General features: G+C 39.5%; 1 protein-coding gene across 1 annotated transcript; it reads right to left on the reverse strand.

The window, feature by feature from the left end:
- Window positions 1-418: 418 nt before the first annotated feature.
- LOC132378471 (proteasome subunit alpha type-2) lies at window positions 419-21,935 on the reverse strand. The gene is made up of 8 exons (XM_059945407.1): window positions 21,817-21,935; window positions 20,104-20,180; window positions 18,581-18,713; window positions 14,307-14,429; window positions 11,028-11,109; window positions 4,417-4,490; window positions 3,358-3,415; window positions 419-3,252 (listed from the first exon to the last, which is right to left on the reverse strand). Exons 1-8 carry the CDS (start codon window positions 21,855-21,857, stop codon window positions 3,136-3,138), a joined length of 705 nt encoding a protein of 234 aa, XP_059801390.1. The 5' UTR covers window positions 21,858-21,935; the 3' UTR covers window positions 419-3,135.
- Window positions 21,936-21,939: the final 4 nt, after the last annotated feature.

Below are 21,939 nucleotides of genomic sequence, written 5' to 3' on the forward strand. Positions count from 1 at the left end.
TATAAAGAAGGCAAGACAGTGACTATACTTCATTAGGAATTGAAGAGATTTGGTTATGTCAACAAATATACTCAAAAAATTCTACAGATGTACTGTAGAGAGCATTCTGACAGGCTGCATCACTGTCTGGTATGGAGGGGCTACTGCACCAGACTAAAGAAACTGCGGAAGTTTGTAAGTTTAGTCAGCTCCATCTTGGGTGGTAATCTACAAAATACCCAGGGCATCTTCAAGGAGTGGTGTCTTAGAAAGGCACCGACCATTATTAAGGACCTCCAGCACCCAGGTCATGCCCTTTCCTCACTGTTACCATCAGGTAGGATACAGAAGCCTGAAGGCATACATTCAGAGATTCAGGAAAGCTTCTTCCTCTCTGCCATCTAATTCCTAAATGGACATTGAACCCTTGAACACCACCTCACTTTTTAAAATTATTTTATTTTTTGCCTGATTTTTAATCTATTCATTATACATATACTGTAATTGATATACTTATTATTTTTGTTCAATATTATTGTACTGCTGCTAAGTTAACAAATTTCAAGACATGTCAGTGATAAAAACCCGATTCTGGTAAGTTGTGATAACTATAATACCTTTTCCACAAAAACATTTAGATGGGATATTTGATGGAGGAATGAAATTAGACACATTAGGGATCAAATTGCTGAAATACTTTCATTAAAGAACTGCCTTTATTGAATATCAAACACAAGGGCGGAGATGCAACGATTCAACTGTAGAGAACACCAGATTAGTTTCAACTGAAGCACTGTGCGTAGTTTTGGTCACTGCATTCAACGTTCCCTCTTTTTTTTTTACAGCTGCCGCGGATTAACCATTGCTCTGCACAGGAAATTTTAACAGGGCTTGAAAACTGTGCGGCACTTTCATACGTTAAAAAAATTCCAGCTGAGAGGCAAGCAAGGCTCTGTGCGCTGGGAGTATTTCAGTTACCGTATGGCCTCGCAGCTTAGAGGGAACAGTGACTGCATTGCACGAGAGATTGCATTAGAGTATGGAGGACATTTAAGAAAGGTGCCAGGGCCGGAGAATGTTGTTTTCTTTAGAACAATTGAGACAAAAGGCAAATTTAATATAGTACATAGAAAGGGGGAAAACAAGCAGAAATTACTTCCTTAAGCAGAGGTCAATAAACATTGTTTTGAGATATTTTTGCATAGGTTGATGGAGACAGAGGCCCACATTAACATTAAACAACCTGGATCTGAGTATTAAGTGCATAATTTACAAGCTATACACTGAAAACTGAGAAGATGTTTTAGCCTTTATCTTTACTTTATGTACCAAATGGTTGTAAATCACCATAATTCCATGGAATCAGGCCATCCAAAATCAACCTCAGAAAAAAATTTCAATGAGCCTCTTTCATAATCTGAAGTTAAATCATGTTTTGCAGGAATTACTGAATTGAAAATTAGATATGGACAGAGCATAAAGTCAAACTGAAATGATAACCTGAGGTTTTTAGGACCGTACATAGCTTGTTTGCTAGGAAGAGTGTGTGAAAACAAGTTGTTCTGATTATAATTATCTGGTATTTATACTGATCGTAATACCGATCATGGATGACGGTCTTCAGCATCCTATCTACGTAAAACTTACCAGTCTTTTTAGTGTTGCCCTTTGCTTCAGCCACTTCCCCTTATATTCATTTTTTTCCCCTCTAGTCTAGTATGAAAGGAAGCCTCCCTTAATTCAACCTGTATTTCAAAAATTTCCTGTGATCTGATTAATTGGACTGTTAATGACTGCAAATGTGATTTTTGACACACACACTATATTATTTGGTCTTACTACTGGAACTGGAGAATGGTTTGATGGGGAGGTAGGGAAGAACACCCAACAAACTATGAAGTAACAAGGTTTATGAATTTGAGACATCTAGAATCAGACTGAAGGCAGTCATTTTGATGCAGAGACACACTCCAAAGATACCATATCCAATTGTGTAGCAGCTCATTAGTAGCAGATTGTAATATCAACTTGGATTATGTGAAGGGCATCAACCCCAGACAAAATCATCTGGCTTGGCTCAAGTACAAGGACTCCATCAATGAACTTCAGCTGATACTATATGTAACAGCTACATTGAACATTCAGAGATTTGGACAAATTAGACCAAGATTATGACTGAGATGACAATGTATATTAAACAGGAAATTTACTTAGTCATTGTTCAGAATGAATGGAATATCATGTATGTGATTACTGACCATTTTCAAACCCTCTTTTGAATCAAAGCAGTTAATAAAGCTATTTGAGTGCAAGAATGCACACTTAAGTCCGGTGATGAATCAACAGAGATCCTTTCAAATTTGCACCATAGTATGGGTGCAGGTAACAGTACAGCAAAGTTAGAGAAATTTTTCGTCAACAGTCCTTATACATTGCAGTTGTAATAACAGTTCATCAAAATAATGAAAAACTTTGGAAAACTTTCCTTCCTAGGCAAGATTCTAGAAATGGGACTTATCACTTAGAGCTAAAAACAGGTGATTTTAGAATGACAAACAAAATAATTTAGGGATGGGCCAGTTGGACTAATCAGGGTATATGTGCAATAAATTTTGTGTGGTATGCATGTAGAATTGAAAAACTCCAAAAAATGCACAAGCATCAGACAAGATTACAATGCATTTTCCCTATACTCTCCTCTATTGGTTCTGTAGGAAGAGATCTTAATCAATAATTCATTAACAGTCTCTTCTAATCCACAGGATAATGGTGGGTTAAAATACATTTTTAGAAAAACCTTGTGTAAGAAAACAGAAATGGTGTTAATTAAACCACAAAGAAAGACAAGTGCCAGAGGACATGCAATTAAAAGCAGTGGCCTCATCAGGAGAAAAAAAAAGATATGCAACTGTGGAAATATAAACGATAAAATGTATAAACTGCTTTGTTTATAGACATGTAGAAAAAAATTAAATGAACAGACTTTTGCAAATTTGCTTTCATTTCTAAAACAAGGTTTATCAGTTCTTTGTGCAATAGTTTTACATTGCACTGACCATTTAACCATTGTCAAATCAGATAAGCTGAATAAAAAGTTAAATTGTAATCTGTAGTTGACCAGTATTTCTTTCAAATTAAAAAAAACTTTATTGAATGTTAAACTATAGTAGCTAGATAGTCTTTGACTTCTGCTGGAGAGAGTCTACGAAATCCTGCCTCATCACAAATTCCAACTTCTATATTATCTTCCGTCATCTGGCCTTCAAAGCTCTCCTGTTTGTGAAGGAAATATTTAAATCTGTAAGTATCATACTGCATATGCTATAAAAGGAATTTCAGACAAATCTTTTATTAACAGTAGAAGTCAAGGTATCTGACCTTCAGCGTTAGGATTGCTGTATGAATCGCATCTTCAAGTTCTAGGTCTTCATTGTACCTATAGTCAAAAAGTTGAATAAATGCCTTTTCTCCCAGAAGAATCTTTAATCATTTCTAAAGCTTAAAAAAAACATTAACTGCTTTTGGAAAAAAAGATCATGCTCGAATCCACAATACATTGCAGACCATTTCCCCACTACTTTACATACCTCAGATACCAGAATTCATCAAAAGTACCAGCAGATTTCCTACATTTTAATTAATTAGCGAAGACAAGCAAAAAATGCAGTTCACCTTTCACCCTACCAGCCTCAGCATCTACCACAATCACTCCTGCCAGCTGCAACAAAGTCCCACTATCAGTTATATCATCCCTTCCCCGCACATTTTTTCCTTTCCACAAGGACCACTGTCCATAGTTCACATTCCTGTCCCAACCATCTATTCCTTTCGCTGGTACTTATTCCCACAACATAGGAAGTGCCCAAATTTCTCTCATCATCTGCTCACCTTTTATCTATCCACAACTCTTCCAGCCACCCCCAACCAGTTCTATTAGCTTATCACAGTATCTGAACAGTCTTTTATCTCCCTTCTCCAACAGGTTCCAATCATTCCTCCCTCATCACCTCCCCTGCTTAACAGATTCCACATCACCTTACTTACTACCTTTCATTACCTCCACCCATCCACTCTATGCTCTGCTCATCATTCTCCCACCCCCAGCTCCTGCCAGCCAAACCTTGCCTCACCCACCCTCTCACTTCCTTATACAGACTACTTCCCCTCTACTCTCCCAGTTCTGATTGGGGGCCTTGACTTGAAACATCAACCATCCCCTCTGTCTCTACAATGCTGACTGACTAGGTGAATCTCTCTAGTTTGATTTTTGCTTCAGATTACAGCATCTAGTCTCTTGAAAATTATTTAGCTTACAATCTCAGGAGTTAGTTATCTTGATATGAAATTGTTCTAAGCTCCCCCCTACCCCATATCCCTAGGCATCCATTCCCATTTCTTAGTATACTCATTGAAAATGAAGAGCAATTGCTGTTCTACCTCTTTTCAAGGAAGGTTTTTCCGTTGACGTAATTCTTTCCCATGGCTGTTGCCTTCCATGCAAAATAAGCACCCTATTGGAAAATATAATAGATAGATTGGAGAAAAAACAATTAATATTACAGGCTGATGGCCTCTCATTAGAAATGACCAGGTGGTCAATGTTTTCCTCTCCATAGATGCTGCCTGACTTGCTGAGTATTTCCATCATTCTCTAATATTTTATTTTTATTAACTTTACATCTTAGTTCCATTATTACCTTTGCTCATCAGTTAAAATTAACATGCTTTTACCACCCTCTTAGCCGGCATGACCAGTTCTGTCCTTTAGTCCCTCTAGATCGCCACCCTATCACACACATTCTCTTCATTCTTCCCAAATATCTTTTTGTTTGCAATTTCAAAGATGTTTGAATTTTTTTAAACTTTTAGTTATAAAATTTTTATACAAACCCCCCAAACAGTAGTAAGGATGTGGTATACAAATTACAATGGGAGATAGAAAATGCATGCCAAAAGTGCAATGTTACAATAGTCATGGCAGATTTCAATATGCAGGTGAATTAGGAAAAATCAGGTCTGTGTGGGATTCCAGGTGGGGGAGTTTCTAGAACGCCTGATCGGCTTTTTAGAGCAGTTTGTGGTTGAGCCCACTAGGGAATCAGCTTTTCTAAATTGGGTGTTGTGCAATGAATCAGAATTGCTTAAAACCCTTTGGGCCAAAGGATCATAATATGATCCAATTCATCTTGAATTTTCAGAAGTTTAAGTCAGATATATCAGTATTATAGTGAAGTAAAGGGAACTACAGAGGCATGAGAGAGGAGTTGGCCAAAATTGGAAAAGAACACTGGCAGGGATGACAGCCGAGCAGCAATGGCTGGAATTTCTGGAAGCAATTTGTAAGGTACAGGATATATACATCCCAAAGAGGAAGAAGTATTCTAAAGGCAAGGTAACACAACTGTAGCTAACAAGAGAAGTCAAAACCAACATAAATGATAAAGAGAGGGCATATAATAGAACAAAAATTAGTTGTAAATCAAAGGGTTAGGAACCTTTAATATACAAACAGAAGGCAACTAAACGTCATTAAGGTAAAGATGCAATACGAAAGTAAGCTAGCCAATAATATTAAAGATGATACTTAGAGTTTCTTCAAATACATTAAAACAGGCAAGAATGGGTATTGGACCACTGGAAAACGATGTTGGAAAGGTAGTAATGGGGGACAAGGAAATAGCGGACGAACCAATTAAGTATTTTGCATCGGTCTTCACTGTGCAAGACACTAGCAGTATGGAGAAAATTCCAGGTGTCGGGTCATGAAGTGTATAAAGCTACCATTACTAGGGAGAAGATTCTTGGGAAACTGAAAGGTCTGAAAGTAAATAAGTCACTTGAAATAAATGATATACACCCCAGGGTTCTGAAAGAGGTGGCTGAAGAGATTGTGAAGGCATTAGTAATGATATTTCAAGAATCACAAAATTCTGGAATGGTTCTGGAAAACTGGAAAAATCACAAATGTCACTCCACTCTTCAAAGAGAGAGGCAGAAGAAAGGAAATTATAGACCAGTGAGTCTAAACTCAGTGGTTGGGAAGATGTTGAAGTCGATTGTTAAGGATGGGGTTTCAGGGTAGCTGGAGACACATGATAAAATATGCCGTAGTCAGCATAGTTTCCTCAAGGGAAAATCTTGCCTGGCAGATCTGTTGGCGCTTTTTAAAGAAATGACAAGCAGGATAGACAAAGGAGAATCAATTGATGTTGTGTATTTGGATTTCCAGAAGGCCTTTGACAAGGTGCCACACATGATGCTGCTCAATAAGCTATGTGCCCATGGTATTACAGGAAAGATTCCAGCACAGATAAAACAGTAGCTGACTGGCAGGAGGCAAAGAGTGTGAATAAAAGGGAGCCTTTTCCGACTGACTGCCAGTAACTAGTAGTGTTACACAGTGGCCTGTGTTGAGATTGATTCCTTTTATGTTACATGTCAATGATTTGAATGATGGAATTGATGGCTTTGTTGCAAAGTTTGCAGACGATATGAAGATAAGTGGAGGGGCAGATAATTTTGAGGAAGTAGACAGCCTAGAACGGGGGTCGGCAACCCGCAGCTCCGGAGCCACATGCGACTCTTTTACCTCTGTGCTGTGGCTCCCTGTTGCTTTGGGAAATAATTGGTCAGTATTTAATTAAAATGTATTTTATGTTAGATTGTTAGTTTTTGAAATGTAATTCTAAATTTGAAGATTATGGTGATCTTGTACAATCTAAATAAGACGTTGTGGCGACCCATTTCCTGGCACATTGGAACCGGCTCACAATTAGCCAGCGTTCAGGCTAAGGGAGATAGCCTACGGGGGTTTGTGAGTACGTGTCTTTTGCAGCACCCGCGCCCATGGGGGGCGGGTTGAGGGAGGCTTAAAAGCAAGGCTGTTTAGTTCGAATAAAGCTATCTTTGACTGCAGTTTACTGACTGCGTGTAGCACACCGCTACAACATGTTTTTATCGCTGGCTGTCCAGAGGGGAGGTGCTGAAACGCTTTGTCGCGTGTCTGGAAGAAGTGAAAACTTTCCTGGGCAGCAAAGGGCTCACCTTTCCTGAGCTGGAACAGCCAGAGTGGCTGGAAAAGCTACACTTCATGGTAGACATGACAGCGCACCTGAACACGCTGAACACAGCTCTTCAGGGGAAAGGACGCACAGCCCTGCACATGTTGGAGGATGTTTTGGCATTCGAGCGCAAGTTGACAGTGCTTGCCAGAGATTTACAGAAAGGCACATTGTCTCACTTCCCCAATTTGAGAGAGTTCAAACAAGGTCACGACATGATAAATTCGGAGTATTTACATTCTGCAATCATCGCAATGCAAACATCGTTTGGGAAACGCTTCTGTGAGTTCAGAGAGGAAAAAAACACATTATCCTTCCCGGTCACTCCCCTAAGCATCAATCCATCCCTACTGAATACGACTGCATTGTCAGGTGTGAGTCAACCTGACCAAGTACGATAAATATTTTAATTGCCTATTATTTTACGTATATTCATATTTTTCATTGTTCAGTGAAATAGTCCTTTCATTTTTCAGGATGACAGCTGGCTGACGTTATTTTTGGTTTGCTGCTGGCGGCAAATTTAAGTTCGGCGTTTTTCATAAATACAAGAAGGACTCAAATAGACATTGAGTATTTTACTTAAAAGTAACCTTCAACTCAACGTCTTTTTTTCGGAGTTCAAAATGTTTTTGTTGCATGCAGAAATGTAATTTCGTTTTCTCTGCAGGAGTTCATCAATTTCATAAATGCAATACATTATAGTTTGTTTATACATAGCATAAAGGCAAAAAAAAAATGTTGTATGCAGTGTTATTTCATTTTAAATGTCAAACGGGTTTTGCGGCTCCCAGTGTTTTCTTTTCCGTGTTTTCTTTCAGTGGTAAAGGTTGCTGACCCCTGGCCTAGAGGAAGGACTTAAGATGGGTTAGGGGAATGGGCTAAGAAACGGCAGATGTAATAGTGTCGGGAAGCGTATGGTCATGCACTTTGGTAGAAGAAATTAAAGGGGGTAACTATTTTCTAAATGGAAAGAAAATTCAAAAACTGAGGCACAAGGGACTTGGGAGTGCTTGGGCAAGATTCCCTAAAGGTTAATTTGCAGGTTGAGTCTGTGGTGAGGAAGGCAAATGCATAGTTAGCATTCAAGAGGACTAGAACATAAAAGCAAGGATGCAATGTTGAGACTGGTTTACTGGCGTGGCCTCACTTGGGAGTATTGTGTGCAGTTTTGGGCCCCTTTTCTTAGATAAGGCATGCTGAAACTGGAGAGGGTTCAAAGAAGGTTCACAAAAATTATCCCAAGTTTGAATGGCTTGTCATAAGAAGAGTGTTTGAAGGCTCTGGACCCGTGTTCACTGAAATTCAAAGGAATGAGGGGGTGACCTCTGAAACCTGTTGAATGGTGAAAAGCCATGATAGAGTAGATATGGAGAGGATGTCTCCTATGGTAAGCGTGTCTAAGACCAGAGGACAGCCTCAGAATAGAGGGGTATTCTTTTAGAACAAAAATGAGGATGAATTTTTTTAGCCAGAGTTGTGAATCTGTGGAATTCTTTGCCACAGGCAGCTGTGGAGTCCAAGTCTGTATGTACAGTGGCATGCAAAAGTTTGGGCACCCCTGGTCAAAATTTCTGTTACTGTGAATAGCTAAGCGAATAAAAGATGACCTGATTTCCAAAAAGTATAAAGTTAAAGATGACACATTTCTTTAATATTTTAAGCAAGATTACTTTTTTATTTCCATCTTTTACTGTTTCAAAATAACAAAAAAAAGGGCCCGAAGCAAAAGTTTGGGCACCCTGCATGGTCAATACTTAGTAACACCCCCTTTGGCAAGTATCACAGCTTGTAAAGGCTTTCTGGAGCCAGCTCAGAGTCTTTCAATTCTTGTTTGGGGGATTTTCACCCATTCTTCCTTGCAAAAGGCTTCTAGTTCTGTTAGATTCTTGCATGCACTGCTCTTTTGAGGTCTATCCACAGATTTTCAATGATGTTTAGGTTGGGGGACTGTGAGGGCCATGGCAAAACCTTCAGCTTGCGCCTTAAGGTAGTCCATTGTGGACCTTGAGATGTGTTTAGGATCATTATCCTCTTTTCACCTTTACCTTTTTTACAGATGGTGTGATGTTTGCTATTGAATTCATTCTTCCCCTACCAGTGAAATGTTCCCCGTGCCACTGGCTGCAACACAGGCCCAAACCATGATCGATCCACCCCCATGCTTAACAGCTGGAAAGGTGTTCTTTTCATGAAATTCTGCACCCTTTTTTCTCCAAACATACCTTTGCTCATTGCAACCAAAAAGTTTTATCTTAACTTCATCAGTCCACAAAATGCATCAGACTTGTTTAGATGTACTTTTGCAAACTTCTGACACTCAATTTTGTGGTGAGAATGCAGGAAAGGTTTTCTTCTGATGACTCTTCCATGAAGGTCATATTTGTGCATGTGTCGCTGCACAGTAGAACAGTGCACCACCACTCCAGAGCCTGCTAAGTCTTCCTGAAGGTCTTTTGCAGCCAAACGGGAGTTTTGATTTGCCTTTCTAGCAATCCTACGAGCAGTTCTCTCAGAAAGTTTTCTTGGTCTTCCAGACCTCAACTTAGATAGATAGATAGATACTTTATTCATCCCCAAGGGGAAATTCAACATTTTTCCAGTGTCCCATACACGTATTGTAGCAAAACTAATTACATAAGTATTTAACTCAATATAAATATGATATGCATCTAAAATCACCCTCCCAAAAAGCTTTAATAAATAGCTTTTAAAAAGTTCTTAAATAGAACTTGACCTCTACCGTTCCTGTTAACTGCCATTTCTTAATTACATTACGAACTGAGGAAACAGCTACCTGAAAACACTTTGCTATCCTCTTATAGCCTTCTCCTGCTTTGTGGGCATCATTTATTTTAATGTTATTAATTTTTATTAATTTTATTTTAGTTTAGTGTTAGGCAGCTGCTTAGAGGAGCCCATGATTGGTGATTGTTGGGACAAAGTTTGAGGAGTCAGGGTATTTATAAAGCTTTGAAGTTTGCATCACCTGGCCTTTCCTAAAGATGACTGTGAACAAGCCATCACCCTAACAAGCTAATTAAGTTCTGCGACCTTGGTAAAATTTAGATCTGACAGCTCAAATCTCTTGGAGTGTCCAAAATTTGCATGGTGCTTTCTTTTTTTTTGCTCTAAAAATGTACAAAACAAAAATAATACACTAATCTTGCTTAAAATGTTGAAAAGAATGATTCATCTTTAACTTTATGACTTTTGGAGATCAGTTCATCTTCTACTCACTTAACAATTCACAGTAACAGTAATTTTGACCCGGGTGCCCAAACTTTTGCATGTCACTGTATATTTAAGGAAGAGGTTGATTCTTGATTGGTCAGAATGGGAGATTGGGGCTGAGAGGACAAATGGATCAATCAGCCAATATGAAAAGGTGGAGCAGACTCGATGGACCAAATGACCTAATTCTGCTCCTATGTCTTATGCTTTAAGACTTTAAACAAAAATACTAATCGTTTCTCTCCCCAGAAATATTGTCTGGCCCAACATTTTTCCTTTCATTCCAGATTTCAAACACCTACAGGCCCTTTACTTTACAATTGCTCTGAATGCTGCTTTTGAGACCATCTGCCAATTAGGCGGCTTCAGCTAAAGCTTACAAGGAAATGAAATAAGAGGGACCAAGCATGTTTTCATATGGTGTTCTTAAGAGTTACAGATAGCAAGGTTTCATTGTATCAGCCTGGAATTAAATTGAAAAGTGAAAGCAAGCTAATAACCTATCCAGAATTCTAAAATCTTATTTCTGAAGGTTACTAGATCTAAATTCTATGCTATCCACAAGAACTGAAGCATATTATTGATGTTTTAATTTCTTACTAATTATACAGCAACTGATTGTTAGTACAAAATGTATTGTGTTTTATAAAAACAATGCCATTTGGGCAATTTTAATACAGATTGGTAATGATAGAACTTGTATTGCACACAAAGAAAACTTGAGAAGAAACTATTTGAAAACAAAGTACTTACAGATGGATCAGACTGAAACAAATACGGCCTTCCTTCATCCCAACCAGCAATTAGTAAGGACACGCCAAACGGACGAACACCACTAAAAGGAAATAAATAAGCATCAATCCTCACATTAAAGGTCCTTCAGTTGATACAAATCTGTACATTTTGAGAGCTCAAACTGGCAATATATCCTCTGGCCACATTATTAGGTATGTCCTATACTTAATTAAATGTCCCACTGAGGGTGTGTATGTTACTGTAGCTCATTCACTTCAATGTCCAATGTGTTGTGTATTCGGAGATGCTCTTCTGCACACCACTGTTGTAACATGTGGGTATTTGAGTTGGTGTCATCATCCTGTCATGTTTGTTGCATCATTCTCTGTAAACTCTGGAGACTTGTGCATGAAACTCAGGAGATTTAGTTTGAGTTACTCAAACCACACTGTCTGGCACCTACCATCATTCCACAGTCAGAGTCATTGAGAGTGCACTTCTTCCACATTATATTTGGTCTGCACAACAACTGAACCTCTTGACCACATCTGCATGCTTTTATGCATTGAGTTTCTGTCACATTAACAAAGGCGTACCTAATGAAGTGGTCAGAGTCTCATGTTGCATCAGGAAGATTCCCTCAGAATATCCAGGAACATTACACATCCCAAGAATTACTTTATGAAGTAAATGCTTGCTCCAATTGGAGCAATGAACAAATTTTAAATACCTGGTAGGAATCATTATGACCATTTTACAGACCACAAGTTTAAAATTTTATTTTAAACTTTTACAAAGATCAAGCCTCAAATTTTCTATGCCCTTTTCATTACTTAGATCGCAGAAATACCATTATGAACAGAATATATTGCAAAATTGGTCACCCAAGCAAGTACTGGTTGAGCACCCTTTATCCAAAATGCTTGGTGCCAGAACTGCTTCAGATTTTGGAATATTTCCATCTATATATTGCGATAGTTTGGAGATTAGACACAAGTTTAAACATGAAATCCACTTACATTACCTATACAGGTTATGTATATAAACTGAAGGTAGTTTTATATATTTTTGATAACTTTGTGCATTAATTTCCAGTTCATCGTGATTGATCTTTGCTTGATTTATGATCATGATACCATTAAGCAGCACATGTTCACAAATACATTCTTTAAATAAATGACAGATATTGATTTTTCACTTTATTCAAGGTTTTTATTTCAATTTTTCATAATCTTCTGATCAACATAGAACTTTAATGGTTCCTTAAAGTCATCACAGCCGGGGATGGTAGTGGGGATAAGTTCTCACTACAGAGTAAATATGCTCAATGGCATGCCACTCAAATAGCCTCTGACAACCACATCCAGCTCCAGGCCTTCACGTGTGGCTTAGCTAGGCAGAAGCTTCTACTGACAGCAGGAGCAAAGGCGGATTAATGGCATCTTTACTAGACACCGAGCATATGGGGCTCATCAGCCATAGTTGGCAGCTCATCTAGAAGGAGAACTCTGATCTCAAACCTCCGCTGCCTTGTAACTATACCCACTGACGGGAAAGGCTTTGGGAGTAAACACAGAAAAAATCCCGAGCTGGAGTCCTTACATGGAATTCAGCACTGATTGGCAAATCCAGCATGCCGCTGGTACTATACTCTATTGGTGTCTGCCATTCCTTTGGATTCATCAGATGAGTTGGGGGAAGACTGCTGCAGGAGCATCAGGCTGTCTATATTGTAATAACCTGGCTTACAAATCATATGGACAGCTAGGGTGCAATATCCATGGTGGATGCCAAACAATGGAGGATCTTAGTGGCAGAAATTTAACAGTTTGTCCTTCTGCTTCTTTAGATCACAGACGGTGATCATTATAACATCATACTCCTCTGTCAGATGCTTCACTTATACTGACATCAGGTTTTAACAACTTGACATGTTTCCCTTTTTCTTTTCACTATTACCCACAGGGATAACTACAGGCCTTTCTGACATTTTCAACAATACAGAGCAGAGAATGTGCAAAGCACATGGTAATAACTGTGAGTAATGCACAAAAGTCTGGCAATAAAAACAAACTAGTGCCAACAGGGAACCACTCAGGGTATGTGAGGTCACTTCTCAAAACCATCTGTGGTGCACAAGGACCTGTGCATCGCCTTGGAGCCTTCTTAGTGCCTTGGGGAATTTTCCATTTTTGGTGTCATATCCACATTCAAGAAAATTTTGAATTTCAGAAGTTTCAGATATTTGGATAAGGGGTGCTCCACTGTACATGTGTTTATATGAGCGATTTTAAAGCAACTGTTCTGGGTTTGAATGAACATTAGTGCAATGAACCCAAAGAAACAAACTTGTATGAAGTTCATAATTACAGAAAAACCAGCAAAAAATGGGTCTAAAATACAAATGGACTTTTTAGATCTTAAATCCATCAGAGCTTCCATTATTGGAGAAAATTCATCTTTCTCATCTCACTTATTTCCTACTTGAGGTCAGGAAATCTATTCTGATGAATGACATGCAGGTACAACAACCAATTAAGTTAACAGCAGGTTGGTCTTTAGTACAAGAAAAGCAATTTGCTTTAATCACATAAGGCTCCCCGTAGCTACTTAGAAGACCATGTATGTGGATCTTGCCTCTCTATCTAAAAAATGGTGTATTTGCAATGGAAGGAATACAACAAAGATTCACCAGATTAGGTGGCAGGTTGATTATACGAATAGATGACAAGTGGATGCAACCTATACTTTGTAAGGTTTGACAGAATGAGAAACAATCGCACTGCTGTCTACAAACATGGAGCCACAGTGCAGATGCCAGCTGATGTTTCTCCTGAAGAGATATCTAGAATCAAGGATCACAGGCTCAAATTAAGAGGGTCAACAATTCTGAACAGCATTAAGAGGAAATTTCTTCACCAGAAAAAAGCAATAATACCTTTGAAATTTTGTACCCAAGAGTCATTTAAGCTCATTCTATGCAAGACAAGTACCAATAGATTTTTAGACATTAAGCAAACTGGGAAATACATGTTAACAACTGGCACTAGGAAAAAATGTCATCTGTAATTTTATTGAAGGACACAAAATTGCAAATAGTCTACACGCACCCATTTCTTAGCCAACAATCAAGGTAAATTAAGTCCTTAGAAGGCTGCCAATATCAAATGAATTTCAGCAAGCATAGGGTGGATCGAGAAAGTGAATAAAAGTTAGTCAACCAAATGTGGATCCTGTGCTTGTAGTGACCAACTGTAATTTAATTTTGATCATTTGGTAACCATATCACTGACTTACCCAGACTGTGTGTATTCCTGCATGACGGAAGCTACTCTCTGTACCAACTGAGCCGTGGGGATGGGTTCTTGGTATACTAGGAAGTACTGTTGTGCCAACTTACGAGCCCGGCGAATCAGTACCCTGTAGGGAACGTAAACTCAAATCAGCATATTAAAAGAAGGTAGATGTATTCCACAGGTACACCACCTCTTGGCGAAGATACTTCTCATCACAGACCCAAATATTTTCACACAACCTAAGGTGGGGAAACATTTCTGCATTGGGTCAGCCTAGCTCTGTCAAACTTTATGAAATTACAATCTCTCTCAATCTTCTATGCTGTAGTGAATACAAGCCTCGTCAATATAATCTCTCATATGGCATCTCTGTTACCCCAAGAACCAGCACATATAAACTTCTTTTGAAAAAAAGAAAACAAAAGCAAAATTGCCTAATATTCTACATGTGGCTTCAGCAAAATATCCTTATTCCTATATTCAAACCCTAGTACAAAGATGGTGAATGTTCCACTTCCCTTAACACATTGCTGTGACTTAGCACTTGCTTTTAATAAATTGTGTATAATGGCACTGGAGTATATACGTACATGAGAAATTCCCAATCTAACAATTTATTTTTCATAAAACATAGAAATCCTACAGCATAATACAGGCCCTTCGGCCCACAAAGCTGTGCCGAACATGTCCTTACCTTAGAACTACCTAGGCTTACCCATAGCCCTCTATTTTTCTAAGTTCCATGTAGCCATCTAGGAGTCTCTTAAAAGAACCTATCGTTTCCCCCTCCATCGCCGCTGCCAGCAGCCCATTCTGCTCACTCACCACTCTCTGCGTAAAAAACTTACTCTGACATCTCCTCTGTACTTGCTTCCAAGTGTTACGAATCCCGTAACTGGAGAACTTACCAGCAAAGATAGAGAGGTCCGTTGAAATCTGATGTCACTATTTTCAAACGTTTTTATTTATAAAGGGACACAAAAGTAAGGTTAATACATACATTCAGATAGAGCACATCGTCAACACTCAATCTAAAGCGCGGGTATAGTAATAATCATCATTAAGAAGTGAGCTCTGCTGTTATCTAAGGGTTAATAAATTGTCCGTTGGAAATATAAAAGTCACTCAGAAGGCTGCAGGCCTCAGCCCTTTGAAAATCGCTGGGTTTCACGTGGGGCGACCGAGAGAGAGATTGGGGGAGAAGAGAAAGAACTTGCCGAGTCTTGATGAAGCTTCCGTGAAATCGGGGGAGCATTGGTTTCCTCTCCCCGCTGTTAGTTAAAAGCGGTTTTCTGTGATTCCAGCCACAAATTCCAATCCCGGAATCTAACGCACGTGGCTTCCTTCAGAATGGCTACCCGCTGCTGCAGGAACACTCTCTTGTGTCTTCTTGGTGCGTCTGAGGGGGCTGTCCCCCTGAGACTCTCCTTTATACTTCCTCACGGGGTCGCAGGTGTCAATCAGGTTGGGATGATGCAATCTCTCTCTCAACCAGCCCACCTTGCCCGAGGGCTTTTCACGTGGTCTCCATGAGACAATAGTCGCTGTCGTCTTATTCTGTATCCCGGGTGGGACGTGCAATTTGGCACGTTTCTCTCTCTCTCTCTCTCTCTCTCTCACTTCCTTTGTCTACTGACCTCCCCCCCCCAAACGGGTGCTCTTGCGATTCTCACAAAGGAGGGGGCTGGGATCATAACACAAGCAACTTAAAATATATGCCCTCCTGTTTTAGCCATTTCAGCCCTGGAAAAAAGCCTCTGATTATCCACACAATCGATGAGTCTCATCATCTTATACACCTCTATCAGGTCACCTCTCATCCTCTATCGCTCCAAGGAGAAAAGGCCGAGTTCACTCAACCTATTCTCATGAGGCACGCTCCCCAATCCAGGCAACATGCTTGTAAATCTCCTCTGCACCCTTTCTACGGTTTCCACATCCTTCCTGTAGTGAGGCGACCAGAATTGAGCACAGTACTCCAAGTGGGGTCTGAACAGGGTCTGAACAGGTTCTGCAACATTACCTCTCCGCTCTTAAACTCAAACCCACGATTGATGAAGGTCGTATGTCTTCTGAACCACAGAGTCAACCTGCGTAGCAGCTTTGAGTGTCCAATGGACTCGGACCCCAAGATCCCTCTGATCCTCCACACTGCCAATAGTCCTGACATTAATGCTATATTCTGAGATCATATTTGACCTACCAAAATGAATGACCTCACACTCATCTGGGTTGAACTCCATCTGCCAGTTCTCAGCCCAGTTTTGCATCCCATCAATGTCCTGCTGTAACCTATGACAGCCCTCCATACTACCCACAACACCCCCAACCTTTGTATCTTCAGCAAGTTTACTAATCCATCCTTCCACTTCCTCATCCAAGTCATTTATAAAAATCACGAAAGAGTAAGGGTCCCAGGACAATCCCTGAAGCACTCCACTGGTCATCAGCCTCCATGCATCCGTAGTGGATTTATCCATATTTACTGCATATCCTTGTATTCAGCCACTTACTTGATCTACCCGAATCACCCTGCCTCTGTATTCACAATTTATCACCCACTCAGTGTAGTGTAATTGGCAATTTTTAAGATATTATATTTGAATACCTAACCAAATTACTGACATACCCAAAATAGTTGAGCTGCACTGATCCTTGATATTGCCTGCCTTTTTGAAAAACATTCATTCACACTATCTTTTTTATCAACCAAATTTCCATCCATGTCAATATATAACCCTCAATACAATGCACTTTAAATTTGCACATTAAACTTTGAGAGATTTTATCAAAAGTTTTTCTGAAGTTTCAAGTTGCAATTTGTGTATGACAAACAGCATTATACCTGCATCTACAAACAAAAGAGAAAAAAAGTAAGTAATTGGTGTCCTTTCTCACTGCTACATGTTTTTACTTTCTGAATGCCTTTGAGGATAAACAACTGCTTCTCCAAAAGACTTTAGAGAATCTGAAGAACTTCTTCAATCTGTGTAACTCCTTTAAAATTTTCCCAATGTGTTCTAGAATCTAGTTCCATACCATCTGGTCCCAGATACTCCATCTCAAGTCAAGTCAAGTCACTTTTTATTGTCATTTCCACCGTAACTGCTGGTACAGTACACAGTAAAAACGAGATGTTTTTCAGGACCATGCTGCTACATGAACAATACAAACACTACACTGAACTATGTAAACCAACACAAAAACTACACTAGACTACAGACCTACCCAGAACTGCATAAAGTACACAGAACAGAGCAGGCATTACAATAAATAATAAACAAGACAACAGGCACAGCAGAGGGCAGTAGGTTGGTAGTCCGATGGCTTGGGGTAAAATTTGTTACATAAAAAAACAGCTGAATGGCGGTGTCTGGGATTCCATCCGTTTCTGTACTCCCGCCGAGTATTTTGTTGCCACAGATGTAGTCCAATTTAATGTCCATTGGAGAGCAGAATGGATGGGAGAGCCGGCCGGCTAGGGCTTACTTTTTTCCTGGCACAGACTCCTGCCCGCTCGCCTCGCTTCCTCGCACACCGCTTACGACGTCCCCAACTCCGGCCACCGGCATCAGGCGACTCTGAGGACTGCAGACCCAATTCCCTCAGCAAGCCGAGGTCACACAATCTACCCAGCAGATTTTCATGAAGGTTTGTTTTTGGGTGATCTCTGTATTGTAGCAGTATCTGGCGATGGTAGATAGTCGCTCTGTTATCCATTGCCCTAAACCCTAATTGTGCCTTAAAATTAAATTAAAAAACTAAATTAAAGTAGTACCGGATCCGAAAGGCCACTGCTGCCATGTGCCACGCCGCCTACAGGAAGGACCTGCAGATCTGCAGTTAATAAAAGCACCACACAGCTTTGTATATTTTGCTGTTTCAATCAACAGTGAGGATGCAGTGTCCAACTTGTTATCTCTGCTGCCCAACTGCATTAAGCCATCACTTAGAATAAATGGCTGGGATACCATAGAATTTGGAACATCCAAGGCCAGAATAACCAATGAGTTGTAACCAATTACCTCATTCCCCTTATTATTCATATTTCCTTAACTCAACATTTACCAGTGTTGATCGATGTCACAGAATGCAGTATATCTCAGTGATATTGGAATGAACAGTCAGCTTGCTAAAGTCTACAATTCCAAAAACTGACGACAGGGTTTTTCTGATAAAAAAAAATGGAAATATCAGAAACCAAGGAATCCAAAATTCCTTTCCTAGAATCTATCAAGAGAAAAACGAATTTTCATGTTAACTTGTGTCACCTACCTGTAGTCCGGACCCATTCCACTATACACCATTCCTATGTGTTTTGTGATTGGTTCCACTTTGTGCACACTCTGTTCGTCATAAAGAATAGATTTCTGTTTCTTCTCCGTTGCCAGAACAACACCATTTGATGCTGAGAATTTGTAAAATAAAATAAAATAGTCAGAATTGCAAACAAATGAATAGAATATATTCACATACACTCATGTACCTACACACACACACAGATCTTCATATTTCAATAGAACAAATTAATTTGCATTTAGCACTATTCATGCCCTCTGTACACCTCAGCGGATAAATTCTGTATTGTGGTCTCTCATCACGACTCAATCCCAAATTTTGGAACATTAAGGGAACACAGGAATACGGGGCTGGAATGTGAAAATGATAGTAAATGAAGCAGGTGGGTGCAGCAAAATTCCTACCTATACTCATACTTTAATTTGAGGAAAACCAGTTAAAGTGGATATGCAGTATGTTATCTCAAATAATAGTCTGAGCATAACACGATGACCTGTGCCTGAACATCTTATAAAGACAGCTATTTCTGACAGAGGCATTCAGAAAAATAGCAGCTAGTTTGCATATATCAAATGATATACTATAGTTTTGCAAGCTTACTTGAGCAATTAATATACTATGGAATATTTATCACTAAATTCTGATTTAGTGAAAAAATAGCATCACAATTATATCACTCCATTCAATTTGTCAAGTAACAAAAGCATTTATTCCCTATATTAATTGCTTTTTCATTTATTAGTTATTTCCAATTTACTAATTCCTTTGAGAAACCTGGGTTCTGCAGGTTATAGATATAATAAGTAAACGTATACAAGGCTTTGAGCTTTCTTGTACCTCATTAAATACTCATATTAACAATATGTGAACTAGTGTGCATCTTCCAGAAAGATTCAAGAAGACAGCTGTACTTTTATTCACTAGTGTTTTGTAAGTAATCATAGTAGAGGTAAGCCATGTTGGGGAGTGGAATGGTTGAGTTCGTAGCAATCTATCCATATCAAGACTTGATGCCATGTCATCAGTTCATGTGTCAAGAAACACAAGTTGAGAAAAAATTATGTATTTACTTTTCTTCCCTCCCACATAATTTACATGAATAATTTTATTCTGCAACTGAAGTTTTTCTGTAGTACTTTGAGTTCTGCAAGGGCAAATTTATGTAAACAAAACAGGTGTAAAGTGCAGAGGGGATTACCCAAGATCCTCTTTTCCGATATCAAAGTAACAAATTATCTCATGTTCCAGACCAATCAATTGTCATTCCATCAACTACACATGAAAAATCAAGATACAACTATTGGCAACATGGGAGCACTTTTTACTGCAGTGGTTCAAGGCAGTGTTCCAGCTATTTTATCTCAAGTACAATAATCACTTGCTTCATTAACAATACCCATTTCCTATTTTGAAATACTGTCATTTTTTCCCCAGTTAAGTACCTAACAAAGATAGGAAAACAGAGTCCAATTACGTGGCCGTAATATTATTGTGCATACCTTTAATTCCAACTGCTGGAGCTCCTGCAGCCACAGCTGCCAAAGCATACTCAATCTGGACAAGTTTCCCTGAAGGACTGCAAGATACAAAAATTAATTAGTATAACTGAGTGTGAAATAAACTTTTTTTCTAACTTTCCTTTGCAAAGTACACTGATAATCTGGGGTGTTGGGGACTTTGATTGTGCCAGACTCCTTAGATTTTGTGGACCATTGTATATTATTCATTAATACCACAACATATTCATTTTTCTTTTCTTTGTACGATCAAGTTTCCAGTGAATCCACTGAGCAGAAAGGAAGAGTAGGATCTGCGGCACCAGCGCGCATAAAAGGAGCATGGAGAACATCCGATGAGATAAACTTTGAAATTCAGGACCTCCAATGGACTCAGATTTACTGTAAGTAACTTTTTAAACCTAATAGCTATAGATGAGTAGGCCTCAAATCTAATTTCCTCAACAAGCATTTCAAGATAATTACATTTCAAAGCACTAAACAATTGTGATGCTCACTAATTGATGTTTAATTATAATTTTCAGTACATACCAGGAATGTGACCTAGTAATAACAACACACAACGAATCAATAGAATTGATTTAGCTTTCAGTTAAAGGTTTTTTCTTGGTTGGAGTTCATCCAAAACATTAACTTCCAGCTCTAGCATTGAAAAAAAACCTAAGTTTCTTCCTAGTAATATCAGAGGACTCAAAACTGACGGCAAGGCCTGAAGAGCATAACCAGGTAAAGTGAAAGCATGATAAAAATATGCAAGGGATGAAGAACAAAGAATATTCTTCAATTCAAAAAGAAACGGAGAAGGATTTTTCTTTGGAATTGAACTGACTGAGGTGTGTAGGTCTGAAGTCACAAAGTGATGGCAACTTTCCTTGCCTAAACGATATTAATAACCAGAATAGTTTCATCCCCGCTACTTTTATAGCTACTTGTTTGTTTATACTTTTCAATCCTGAAGTAATTGTTGCCAGTGTTTCCAGCAACTGTATTACGCCCTCATAGCCTATACAAAATAGTCACGAGCAGAAAGAAAGCAAACCTTTAAGAATTTTCAAATATTTCAAAAGCTGGTTAAAACACACACAAATCAGACATCTGAATTTTCTTTGAATTTACTGTTCCAATCCCAATACTTCCCGCAGTCCGGCCACTCCACTCCAATCTTCATACCGAAAGCGAAACTAAGTCGTTCCTCAGTTCACCCTCAAGACGTATTCGGGGTAAAACAGGGGCGAGGAACAAGTAGGTCAGCAACAATCTGCTGGAGGAACTAAGGGGGTCACGAGCCATCGGGAGGGGAGGAGTGGTGGGAATTCCTTTCGAAAGATTGCACCAGGACCAATTCCTTCCTACCTACCCACCCACCCCCGCCCCTCCAGCCCTCCCTCCGTCGATGCCACTCAGCTAACTGAGGTTTCTCCAGCAGATTGTTTGTTGCTCCCGATCCCAGCACTCGGAGTCGCTTGTCTTTCTCTCTCTCTCTCTCTCTCTCTCTCTCTGCAATGAACCGACAACCCGATTAGGCCCTGGGTGCCCGGTGCCAGCGGAGAGCACCAGTGACACTGCACTTTGTAATATCGAAGCCCCAGTCATATCGATGCGGGAGATGCAGACAGCATAACAGGTGCAACAGCTGCGCTAGCACCAGGGTCCCAACCAACTGCAGAAGAGCTGAAGGGTTGAAGCCCCACTTACCTGAACGTGGTGAGGGAAAAACTGTACCCGCGATCCGCCATCTTTCCGCCGCTCACCCTCTGGAACGATGGGAGCTCTTGTTTACGTCACTTGGCCACTGGCGAATGCTGGCTGTAGAAACAG

This window comes from Hypanus sabinus, chromosome 20 (assembly GCF_030144855.1).
Source record: "Hypanus sabinus isolate sHypSab1 chromosome 20, sHypSab1.hap1, whole genome shotgun sequence".
Lineage (NCBI taxonomy): Eukaryota > Metazoa > Chordata > Chondrichthyes > Myliobatiformes > Dasyatidae > Hypanus > Hypanus sabinus.